General features: G+C 35.8%; 1 protein-coding gene across 1 annotated transcript; it reads right to left on the minus strand.

The window, feature by feature from the left end:
* Positions 1–636: 636 nt before the first annotated feature.
* On the minus strand, positions 637–12,959 carry LOC128552886 (uncharacterized). The gene is made up of 3 exons (XM_053533956.1): positions 12,899–12,959; positions 8,392–8,745; positions 637–1,470 (listed from the first exon to the last, which is right to left on the minus strand). The coding sequence occupies exons 1-3, from the start codon at positions 12,957–12,959 to the stop codon at positions 1,112–1,114; spliced, it is 774 nt and encodes a 257-aa protein (XP_053389931.1). The 3' UTR covers positions 637–1,111.
* Positions 12,960–13,266: the final 307 nt, after the last annotated feature.

Here is a 13,266-nt window from a genome sequence, read left to right on the forward strand (position 1 = left end):
GATTCTGTTAATGACCCAGACGACTCAGTTTGGAAGCTGAACTAGATTTCATTAGAAATAATTTTTATGACCAAATTTCATAAAAATATGGTGAGAATTATGCAATGTTTTCTATGATTAACCTAGTGATTTTATGATCATAGATGACACAGTTTTAAACTCAACCTTGAGCTTGTAACATTTAAGGCAAGTTATCTGACCAGGTTTCAAAACGAACTTTTAAATTAAATTAAAAAAAACTATTTCTATTTCCGTCAATTTCCCATTTTCACTTTACCTATGTACGCTGTATTGTTGTTGTAGTAAGTGCCAGTTTCATTAAATATGTCATCTAGCAGTATTGTAGTACAAATTTAACCGTAGTCATCTTCAGCAAACACAATTTTATAGTGATTATGTCACAGAAGATGTCAGATAATTTATTACATAAAATACTTAATACGTTCGTTTTGAAACCTGGTCAGATAACTTGCCTTAAACGTTACAAGCTCAAGGTTGAGTTTAAAATTCTGTCATCCATGATCATAAAATCACTAGGTTAATCATAGAAAACTTTCTCAAACTCAAAAGCATTCTCGTTTATCCAAAACTTTTTATTAAATATATTTTTGGTCTGGTAAGATATATTAACAAGATACATAAATGATATATCTGACATCTGATACAAGTACTGCTGATAATTTCATTTGAATTGACTTAAAAGAACCTTTATGATGCAACAGAAATTATTAAATATGATGTATCCCGGTTCGTTGTTACAAAGGGTACATAGCAAACGTTTGTGCACAAATATAATCAGTTACACATGTCACATTCAAATTCTGTGCGGAGGTGAACTGGAAATACACTGAATAGAATTATATAAATGAAACTGCTCATGTGATTTCATTATGGCATAAAATCTTTACAACATAATATAATCTGTTTTAACTCATAATGAGCATTTGCAAATGTAGCAATAAATTTCCTTTCATACAGCAAAGCCCCGTCTAAACTGTTACTTGCTGTCCAGTATAGTCTCAATCCATGAACGATGCAGTTGTGAATCCGAAACTGCTTTTAAAGTATATATATATATATAATTATACGAACTAGATCGATTAATAATTATCTAAAACTTACATTGAACATTTAGCAGCATTTTCCTACTTGAGGCAATAGGAGTCTGGACAAGACTATTACTTGCATTACAATAAACATGCCATCTATTTTCATTCCTGGATGGTGAGTATCTCAATACGCTGGTCACTTCTATAAGATTGTTTATGGTATTGCCCAAGTTTGATTCAATACTTGAAGTAATTTCTGTATCATCACTGAAATCTCCAGCTGTTCCAGAATCTTTATACCAGATCACAGAAGCTGCTGGAAGACCACCTGATGTTTGACATTTAAACTCTACTTCTGTATTCTCATTCACAGTCACTGGTGAAGTACTTGGCTCGACCATTGTTACTGAAGTTATTGGAACTGCAAAATAAAAGATATAAGGTTTATGGTGGTTTATCTACTTCTCCTGAAATAATTTTCAGCTTCCTGTATAAGCCGAAATCAAGGGAGAAACAGGAGCTGTCACTATTAGTGACGAATGCCACCTTTGAGATGGGGTCATGGTCTTGCGCTGACACATCGTCTTATTATGGTTAACATTTATGCTAAGTTATTTTAAAATCCCTTCATAGATAGCAGAGTTATGGACCGGACAAGAATTTACACGGACGCATAGACGCACGCACGCAAACATACACGGACGGACAGTGCGGTTTTAATATGCCAACCTTCGGGGGCATGAAAACAATGACAAAAGTCCAAAACAGGAAAAGCCACATCTTAGAACTCGGACGCACAAACAATACTTCATATACAAATATGGGTATGTGAAACTACATACCCGTACACAGTGACTGAGCACGTCTGTACAGTAACACAAACGAATGAAATGATAACAAAGAAATAACAAACAGCACAAAACATACATAAAGAAGGAACACAGTAAAGCACCGCCTTGGAAAAGTCAGTGGCAAAAAAACTAACAAATTGGTTGATTAAACTAGTTGACTGGCGCCAAACCTCGCTCTTTAAGTCCTACCGTGTTCCTTTATAACAGACACCGTAAATGAAATTACTCTCCTCCAGATGAATCTCTAACACACGCAACAATACCCACAGGAACACATTGTAGAACACATTGTAAATATATATAAAGAAAAACCCATATATAAACATATTTACGCGATGACTTTGCAGTTGATGCATCTGGTTTAAGTGATAAATATCTCGATATGTATGGGTATATTACGGATATATTATATGTCAGATGGTAAGAATAAGAAATAGATGATGCCGTAATGTAGCTGGTTTCCACTGCATTCACTAAACATTTAACTATTCCATGGTTTACACATGTATTTAAAATTACTTAACTTAAACCTATTTAACAAATATAATTATTGTACTATGACTGTGTCTTGATAGTATTTGAAATGTCGTCGAAACAAGTTATTTTATCATTTATAATTGGCATTTGCTTTTCTGAGAAATTCTGGCTAACACAAGAGAATTGTATTCTTTCAACAGGTTACACTGAAGGTAGTACCAGACAATAGCATTCTCGCTAAACATCCTTGAAGAAAGCGGAGTTAAAACTATTTCAACGATAAAGGTTCTTTTGCTGTTCTGTATTTGACATTATAGATGAAGATATTCATTACTTATAACAAAGCATTGGACTGCCATTCAGTCTTCTTCTGTCTGTAAAGTGCTTGGATACATCATGTCAGGAGGTCAAAATACAAAGTACCTCAATTTCCAAGTTGAAGGTATTGTTGTTTAGTTTTAACATCACAATGTATGGCAAAACGCAGTATGTTTTAAAGACTATGTAAGAATGCATACTTTCTCATACAATTTTTAAGTACTCTCTTCTATAGCAAATAAAATGTTATCTGAAAGCCAAAAACAGCTTGAAAAGAAAGATCATTAGTCTACTGACCATAGTGGTGTGATCAAAGATATCTCATTTTTATTTAAGTTCCTTATATCTTTCCAATAATATAAAGTTACACATTACGTAGCCCTCAAAATACCGATATTAAACAGATATGAGTTTGCGTCATTTACTCGTTTTGTATGAAAAACAAGTAATTAATAAATAATAAAGCATCACTGAAAACCTAACAAAATGAAACATCATGTAACAGTACTGTAGCAAGGGACCCTCTTAGAGGCATACAGACACTAAATACAAAAATGGCGCGCAAAAAAAAATGGTAGTCGCATAATGGCGGATACAAATAGTTCTCAGTGTTTTTGCTTTGTAGAGCTATTTTCCTTATTTTCTTTGTAATTGTTTTGCTAAAATCACATGACAGATCTATGCTTGACATGAAGGTAGCATTTTCATAATGAAATAACAACATGACAAAATGTTTCATGGAAACTTAGATCATACACCACCAGTGTTATCTGGGGTCTCATTTTTTAGCTGATTTTGCAGTTTGTGTGTTTGACTGAAATTATTTTTCTTGCATCAAACATGACCCCCACTTTTCTTTTGATTTTTATTTAGCATTGACAAAACTCTTCAAGAAAATGTAGGTTACAGACATTTAAAATGGGTCCTGATGTGTGCTGCGGCCATTGGAAGTAGGTCAATTTTATATAGAATAAAAAACAATAACTACTTAGTGTGTTATAACCTTATAGGCATACAGACACTAAATACAAAAATGGCGCGAAAAAAATGGTAGTCGCGTAATGGCGGATACAAATAGTTCTCAGTTTTTTTGCTCTGTAGAGCTATTTTCCTTATTTTCTTTGCAATTTATTTGCTAAAATCACATGACAGATCTATGCTTGACATGTAGGTAGCATTTTCATAATAAAATAACAACATGACAAAATGTTTCATGGAAACTTATATCATACACCACCAGTGTTATCTGGGGTCTCATTTTTAGCTGATTTTGCAGTTTGTGTGTTAGACTTAAATTATTTTTCTTGCATCAAACATGACCCCCACTTTTCTTTTGATTTTTATTTAGCATTGACAAAACTCTTCAAGAAAATGTAGGCTACAGACATTTAAAATGGGTCCTGATGTGTGCTGCGGTCACTGGAAGTAGGTCAATTTTATATAGAATAAAGAACAATAACTATTTAGTGTGTTATAATCTTAGATATACCATACTGTTATTCGAAATCGAATATAGTGGTCTAACACCGCTTAAAAGTAGATGAATTCAAAATACTTCAAAAATACAGGTTGAAACTGATTCCAGTTATAGTATAACCGCTAAATATTTATTCCTTCCTTTAATCCTGTTTAATTACACCCAGAAATCATATTCTAAACTGATTATTTAGGCTCAAAAGAAATTGGTTCGTACTCAGTCATTTCGACACTGAGGGCGAATCGCTTGGGTACTTGATTACCGTCAGTATCAGCAAACGATTTCCGACTGGTTCCAATACTGGTACCCGGTATAAGCTATATAAGGACCAGCTTTCTGTCCGGCTGTCGTTGTGTCCACACCGTCAGTAACACTTTATATTAAAATAATTATATTAAATTACTGAACGCCTACTAGGATCTTGTCTCTTTTAGGCTTGATTTCTATTGGTTTTCTGATTACTGTACGTGGAGGGCTCACCGCAAGCATTGCGGTTGCTGGGAGCTACTAAACAGCAGGATAGGCTGACCTGTTCGTGGAGGGCTCGCTGCAAGCATTGCGGTTGCTGGGAGCTACTAAACAGCAGGATAGGCTGACCTGTTCGTGGAGGGCTCGCTGCAAGCATTGCGGTTGCTGGGAGTTACTAAACAACAGGTTATAACCTCAGTTTTAATCAAAGTTATTGCTGTCCGCCTGATATTAAGACTTCTGCTCATTAAACATTTCTATCAGAAAGATTCATATTCTCTTAGGTTATAAAGGAAGGATATCTCTTCCTATTCAGAAAAGGATAAGCTTATAAGACTGATAGGATAAACTAGCACGTCCGCTGTTCAAAACGGACATAAACCTGTCTCAGGGTATAGGATAGGCATATAGGATCTGATATAACACTTTAATTATATCTTGATTAAGGATAGTCCATCCACTAGATTTTTAATCACTGGAATCAATTGTCTGTTCTCTATAATTTTAAAACCGATTGCTTGAACCTCAAATCATTTCATTAATCATTGGTAACAAATCAAACGGCTAGAAGCCCAACGGAATTGAATCTATCTATAAAAACTGAATCTGAGGTAGAAACACATTACAGTACTTATTTTACATACGTTGTCAGATGTAACATGTATAATATTGAATAAGAGTTACCTATATTTGCTTGAATCTTACTTGGGAAATAGATTTTAGTTTTTCGTGCTTTGTTGGCAAATACGTAGTAATCACGAAAGCCGAATTTAATTACGACGCATCTGAACGGAAAAAAACGTGTTTTATTTGCCAACAAAGCATGCAAAACTAAAATGTATTTCCATTCTAACACGTTCGAATTACACCAGGAAGGGATAGTAATCTGATAGCCAAAAGTAGGTCATTATGCGAAACGTGTTTTATTTGACAAGACAATACACGGTAAAATCCTTTTTTGTTTATAAAAGAAAATCTTAAAAGTGAAATTTCATATCATAAATAATCCAAGTACACAATAGTTCCAGGCTTTGATATGTTCAAGTAAGCAGTTTAGGCTTCTACATTTCTAAATGTTGATTTAAAAAAAAAATACACTTGAAGTTTCATTTCAAAGTTTATTAAAAGAGTGTTACTATTTTGTTTTTCAACAAAACTGCACACCATGTTACATATTTTCAACAAACACTTTCAGAATGGGTCAGTTTTGTGGTGTTTTTTTTTCTCAGCTTTGAAAATCTTGCTCAAATTAATATGGAAGAATAATTTGTTTAGACGTTTATGGTAAATGCTAAAATTTCAACAACTTTTTATGCTCTTTGCCCTTCGAAAAAAGAATGGATATATTGTTTTGCTGATGTCCGTCGGTCGGTGTGTCTGTCTGTTGGTTGGTCCGTAGACCACTCGGTTTCCAGATGATAACTCAATAACACTTGGGCCTAGGATCATGAAAGTTGATAGGGAGGTTAGTCATGACCAGCAGATGACCTCTATTGATCTTGAGACCGGTAGGTTAAAGGTCAATGTCATAGTGACCCGGAACAGTCAAACCGTTTCTGGACGATAACTTGAGAACGCTTGGGCTTAGGATCACAAAACTTAATAGGGAGATTGATCATGACTAGCAAATGACCCCTATCGATTTGTAATCAGTAGGTCAAAGGTCAAACTCACATTGACCCGGAACAGTTAAATCGTTTCCGGACGATAACTTGAGAAGTTTGGGCCAAGGATCTTGACACTTCATAGGGAGGTTGATCATGACTAGCAGATGACCCCTTTTGATTTTGAGATCAATAGGTCAAAGGTCAAGGTCACAGTGATCCGGAACTGTTAAACCGTTTCCGGACGATAAATTGAGAACGTTTGGTCCTAGTACCACGAAACTTAATAGGGAGGTTGATAAAGGGGTATATTGTTTTGCTGATGTCAGTCGGTTGGTCGGCCGGTCGGTCTGTCTGTCTGTCGGTAAGTCGGTCAGTAGACCAATTGGTTTCCGGGCGATTACTCAAGAACGCTTGGGCATAGGTTCATGAAAGTTGATAGGAAGGTTAGTCATGACCAGCAGATGATCCCTATTGATTTTGAGATCAGCAGGTCAAAGGTCAATGTCATAGTGAACCAGAACAGTAAAACTTGTTTTGCCAAATATCTAGAAAATGCTTTGGACTAAGATCACATTTGAGTGACCAAAATATTTTATGTTCCTTGTGCAGTCACTGAATGCATCAAGAGTGGGTGGGGGCATTTAGTGTTCCACGACCTCTTGTTTGATAAAAGAGTACATTAGAATTATAGTTATTCCTCAGTTACTGAATATCATTTACATAATATGAACTTTATTTTAATTTAATTTTAATAATGCATACATCTTTTACCATAATATCATGACTGTCTTCCGGGTGAGTTGAAGGAACTGGGGATCAAGCAATTGAATGAATTGAATGTCGCAAAAAAAATATGGATCTAGACCGATGAATAAAAAAAAGATAGTTTTGTTGATTTTCATAGAAGCGTACTTTGAGTGTATAAACTATATAGAACATTTCGCCCATATCAGTTTAAGGAAACTGTTAAATTCTTGATTAGAGATACTATATGTTATTAAAATGCCAAAATAGAATATATATCTAATGTAACAAGTCCCGTATTCAAGTCACCTTATGACCTATAACTGTATCTGAGTAAGCAATGTTAGTAAAAGAAATGTCTCACAGCAATTACTTGTTTCGAAAACGTATTCATAATATGAGCAGATGGCCATTCCGGTATGCCTTCTTTTAACAAATCATATAGGTATTTTAAACAAAAGCCGTTTCTAATGATTCTGGAAGTTTGATTCAAGCATTCAAATAATTTTACATCAAAATAACTCATTTGAAGAAGTGCTTACAAATATAACGATCATAGATATTTTTTAAACAAAATGCCTAAACAATGCATCAGCAACTTGTATTTTTTAAACCGATTGCTGGCACCATTAAATTGCCACCTATCCCTATCATATAAGTGTGATCATAAAACTTTTTTGTTCTTAATTTTGACTGAAAGTGGAAAAGAATTCAAGCTATTTCTTCCATTGTAACCTTTTATAATGCCAAAGATATACCATTAAATACAAAACCTTCAACTATGCTTGTTTGTTTTGTTAGGTTTAACGTCGCACCGACACAATTAGAGGTCATATGGCGACTTTCCAGCTTTGATAGTTGACGAAGACCCCTGGTGCCCCTCCGTGCATTATTTCATCATGAGCGGGCACCTGGGCAGAACCACCGACCTTCCGTAAGCCAGCTGGATGGCTTCATCACTAGAAGAATTCAAAGTCCCGAGTGAGGTTCGAACCCACATCAATGAAGGGCAAGTTATTTAAAGTCAGAGACCTTAACCACTCGGCCACGGAGGCCCCTACCTTCAACTATTTAAATAATTCCAAACGAACAAAAAATGCAGCTTAACTTGAACAGATAATGACACGGACACGATGCTACTGTTGATGACTTCTAGAGAGGATATGACAACATTACAGTTGTACTTGTCCCCAGCAGTCTCTCTTGTTACTGTCTTAATTGCCCATCTATATTGTTTGTTGTTAAGGACAAGTATAGTTATATATACTAACTCTAGTATGTAACTATAAAATATTTTCCCCATCCCCAAACAATACCAAAGGGTAAACGCTTAGCTTAATTTGGCTTAATTGGGCCAGCCTGTATGTTGTACGCTATGCATTCTAGGCTATACAACTTACCTTGAACAGATACTGACACATTGTTACTTCTGATTATTCCTGGAGAGGGTGTGTCAACATGACATCTGTACTTGTTTCCATCATTCTGTCTTACTTTCTTGATGGTCCATGTATTCTGTTTGCTGTTAGGACAAGTATAGTTATACAGACTGGTTTCAACATTAATTACTATAGCCCTACATTCTGCTGTTATTATACCGATATTATTAATTGTACTTTCAGATCTTTTGGATACACTCCATAAAAAGTATGTAACAGTCTCATCTCCTTTGTAAGTACATGTAAGTGTCGCAGAATCGTTCTCCGAGACAACAGCTGTTGATGGTGACAATACCACTTCGGCCCGAACAAATCCTGAAAACATAAGAAACCTAAATGAAAACAAGACCCCCGTACATTTATTCTGGTTAGGTTGTTCAGGAAAGAAATGTGACAATATACAGAGAAATGTGTACTGAACGTTTTGATTATATTGATTAGTTACTGCAATTGCCTATCATTGCTGTGAAATTTAAATCCAGATCAAAATTGTGCGTCAATGAAACTTCATCTGACGGAATGCTGATTTTCACCAATCAATGCTGTTATGTTTCATCAAAATCAAACTGTCAGCTTTGAAGTACAGACAAGGTTCTATAATTGAAACATCATCAAGGGAAAATAAGACAATGTGTTCGTTGCAATTTTCACAGCACGTTGTTAAAACCTGTGGGTTTTTTAATTGGTTGGCATTGGTTGGTTTGGGTCAAAGGCGAGGGGTCAAATGAGGTCAAATAGTCCTGGCACAATCATAGCGCTAACTACTTGTGTAGTTGTGCACCTGGGGTTTCGCGTTCGGATTCATCAAGTCATGTAGGAGTTATGGCCCCTGACTTAGTAAAAAAATGGTCATTTTAATGTTGTGTCGCGCATAGCTCCAAAAGTATTTGACCTAGAGTCACCAAAGTTTACAGGAATGATGGTCTGCATGTGCAGTTGTGCACCTGGGGTTTCGCGTCAGGATTCATTTAGTCGTGAAGGAGTTATGACCCCTGACTTAGTTAAAAATTGGTAATTTTAATGTTGTGTCGCGCGTAGCTCCAAATTTATTTGACCTAGAGTCACCAAAGTTTACAAGAATGTTGGTCAGCATGTGTAGTTGTGCACCTGGGGTTTCGCGTCCGGATTCATTCAGTCGTGTAGGAGTTATGGCCCCTGACTTAGTTAAAAATTGGTCATTTTAATGTTGTGTTGCGCGTAGCTCCAAAAGTATTTGACCTAGAGTCACCAAAGTTTACAGGAATGTTGGTCAGCAATAGTCATTCAAAGGCGCAGAAAAAAAATGAAAATTCGGAATTCGGAACGACACTGTTGGCCCTAGAGTACATAACTGGACACTAATACGTTAACTGTGAAATATAGTGAGAGGCGTTTCGCATGGAAACTGTGTACTACATGTATAGTAATTGCTATGTTGTAATTTTCACTTAATGGCTGTGCATATAGATTTGGGTGATGGAAAATCAAGAAGTATTGCTTTCTAAATAGCGAAAACGTGAAATATGGTTACTCATCTTGGATACTATATGTCAGAGACCATCGCTTTTAAAAAGTACACGGAATTACTGGGAATAAGGTAATGTTTTCCGTTCTAATCACAGGAACCTGAAATTCTATCCACAAGCCAACACAAGTCTATAAAAAGACCCCCTTCACCCCACTCTATATAAAAAACTCCAGGAATGCAACGCATTCACACCCAACCCACCACATGAAAAAAAAATAGTAGAAAGAAGTGCGAGTGTGAGCGATGGTGTAAATACCTAAAGGCAACTAAAATAGTCTCGGAACTCTGCTTCGCTGTCACTGTATTTTAACACAAAATCAACAGCCATTGCACAGGTTAATGTAGAATTTTGTCGTGGAATTAATAAAGGTGTTGTGTAAATGTCTGAATTCGGTAATACGGTAAGGACCGTATACGGGATCAAGTACAATATAATGAACGCTAAACCATGCGCTACGATCGATAAAACTAAAGTGGAACTTTGTTATTGTGCGTCACTGAAACGTCATGACGTCACTTCTGTTTACATACATTAATTTCCGCGCTTTGTGTACAAATTCTACTATAGGAAAGAGTGCATTTCTATTTGCTTTATTTATTCAATATTTCTTTAAAATAAAAGTATGCAAGAAAAATCACTTATATGGATATTTTTCCTGACTCTTGAAACTATTTTAATAATATCTCAGAGGCAAAACATGTGACATCACGCAATGGTTTCGACGATGAACGAAATGTTGTTAAAACTGTTGATTTTGTGTTTGTCAGTACAGTGACAGAAACAAGTAAGCACAGTTCCGGGCAAATTTGTTGCCTTTAGAATAATTACACCAGCCGATCACACTCGTATTTCTGTTTCTTTTTTTAATGGTCTTGTTTTCATGTGGTGGGTGGGGTGTGAGTGCGTTGCATTCCTGGTGTTTTTATACAAAATGGGTCTGTGGTTCTAACTGGTCAGTCATGTAAACCCAAGAAATGTTGTTATTGTTGTTTTTTCTTTTTTTTTTCAAAATTTAAATTTTTTACTGCATTTACAGTATTCTATTAAACATTTTGACAACAATTGCTACATTTTATGTGTATTGAAAAAAGTTTAATCAAACGAATTTCTCCCGCCATGCCAACGATGTAAACAGGGAGGATCATCTCATTCGCACGAAAACTACTTAAATAAAGTATCACTATTCATATGTTTTTCGCCAGATACTTTGGTGGAACTAAGATATTTCTTGAAAAACATGTGATTAGATATACATGTTTCGCTTTATGGAAGGCCGTACACGCCCGCCAAAATGTTATAATGGAAGTCTGTGGGAAAACAATTGGCGGTTTTCAAACCTATATTAAAGCTAAAACATGACTTTTGTCGGAAGCCATCATAGGTAATGTTAATGGTCACATATCTGTTGTAAATGATGTAAAAAGACGTTTTTGTGTAAAAATAAGCCTAAAATGTGGATTTTCTTTAACTTAGGCCTCTATCTTTGACAGGCGTGCCAATTTTTATATCAGCTTTTGGACCAAAAAGGATCATCTTTTTCTCTGTTATGTCAGAGAATGATCAAAATTAGTAGAATTTATTTCTAATTCTTCCGAAATAAGTGACATTTCAGCTTCCAAGCCAAATCCGATGCAGATAACTTAAACTTTCGCGAACATTAACAATAACAAGATGACAGGGTCTAAATCTTGGCATATAATTTATTTATTTATTATGTTGGGTTTAACGTCGCATCGACACAATTAAAGGTCATATGGCATCTTTCCAGCTTTGATGGTGGAGGAATACCCCAGGTGCCCCTCCGTGCATTATTTCAACACGAGCGGGCACCAGGGTAGAACCACCGACCTTCCGTCAGCCAGCTGGATAGCTTCCTCACCGGAAGAATTCAACGCCCCAAGTGAGGCTCGGACCCACATCGATGAGGGGCAAGTTATTTGAAGTCAGCGACCTTAACCACTCGGCCCCCCTGGGCGTATAAATCAACAGTGGGTGACCTAAGTAAACTGTCTGTTCTTTTTTTAAACTTAGCATTTGTTGATGAAACTTTATAAAACATTTGGTATTGGATCATGATTGACAATATCACTGTTAAATATGAAAAAAGGATACGAAACATTCATCTATACGTCAGAAACCACCAATTTAAAAAGTAAGGGGGAATTACTGGAATTAAGGTTAGTGTATACCTTGGAATAAGGTAATGTTTGTCCGTAATGTGAACAAACCCAAGAAGTGTTTTTTCTAAATTAAATATTTTACTGTATTTACAGTATTTAATTATACATTTTGACAAAATTAACTACATTTTATATGTATGGAAAAGGGATTTTTCGAACGAATTTTTCCCGTGATGTAAACAGTGGGTCATCTCATTCACATGAAAATTACTTAAATGAAGTATCACTAATCATATGTTTTTCGTCCGATATTTTGGTGGAACTAAGATATCTCTTAAAAACACACGTGGTAAGATATACGTGTTTCGATTTATGGAAGGCCGTACACAATGTTATAATGGAAGTCTATGGGAAAACAACTGTTGGTCTCTAACCATGCTATTTAGATAATACTTATATTTCGGAGGATAAATATTTATACATTATATTTATAATACGAGGGGAATTCAAAACGTTTTGAGACTAACGTGTTTTCGTGGAAACTTTTACAGGTAAAAGGGACTTCTAGGGGGTTTCAGTAGCCATGTACATTTCGGCACGACTGGTTTCGTCTAGCTGAGTCACAAGCGGCTTAACACACCACAGCATGGAGGCTCCAGGTAGGAGGAAAATTATGTCCTACATAAAGTCTAATGATTAAAGTTGCCTTGTTCTCTGAAAATATCAGCCAATTAGATCCTTCATGAATTTAAAACTGTTCACAGTGACTCTTCCCTATCCAAAGTCAGAATAGGTGTAAGAGGGTACTTAATACGGGAGAATCCAGAGTCCAAGATCTACCTCGAACAGGGCCCTCTAAAACGTCAGCATTCTCTTGTACAATTGCTGGTGTAGCAGTCATTGTGGCAGAAAAGATATACGATTTCACAAACAGCTTCATCAGTTGGCATTTTAATTGGGAAGTGCTCATGAAAAGTTGACTAAACACTTAAAATTAACAAAGGTTTGTGCAAGGTGGGTACCCCGTCTTTTGACCAAAGAGCAAAACCCCCAAAGGTTGCAATGTTTAAAAAAAAAATTCTAAAAATCTATAAAAAAAAATGCAAATGAAATGAGGTTTAATGAATTTCTTGAAGGGGATTAGATATAGGTAAATTATTTCGAACCTCAAAGGCAGATAAACAACAATCATTGGCTAAGTAAAGGCC

Source organism: Mercenaria mercenaria, unplaced genomic scaffold (assembly GCF_021730395.1).
Source record: "Mercenaria mercenaria strain notata unplaced genomic scaffold, MADL_Memer_1 contig_3263, whole genome shotgun sequence".
NCBI lineage: Eukaryota > Metazoa > Mollusca > Bivalvia > Venerida > Veneridae > Mercenaria > Mercenaria mercenaria.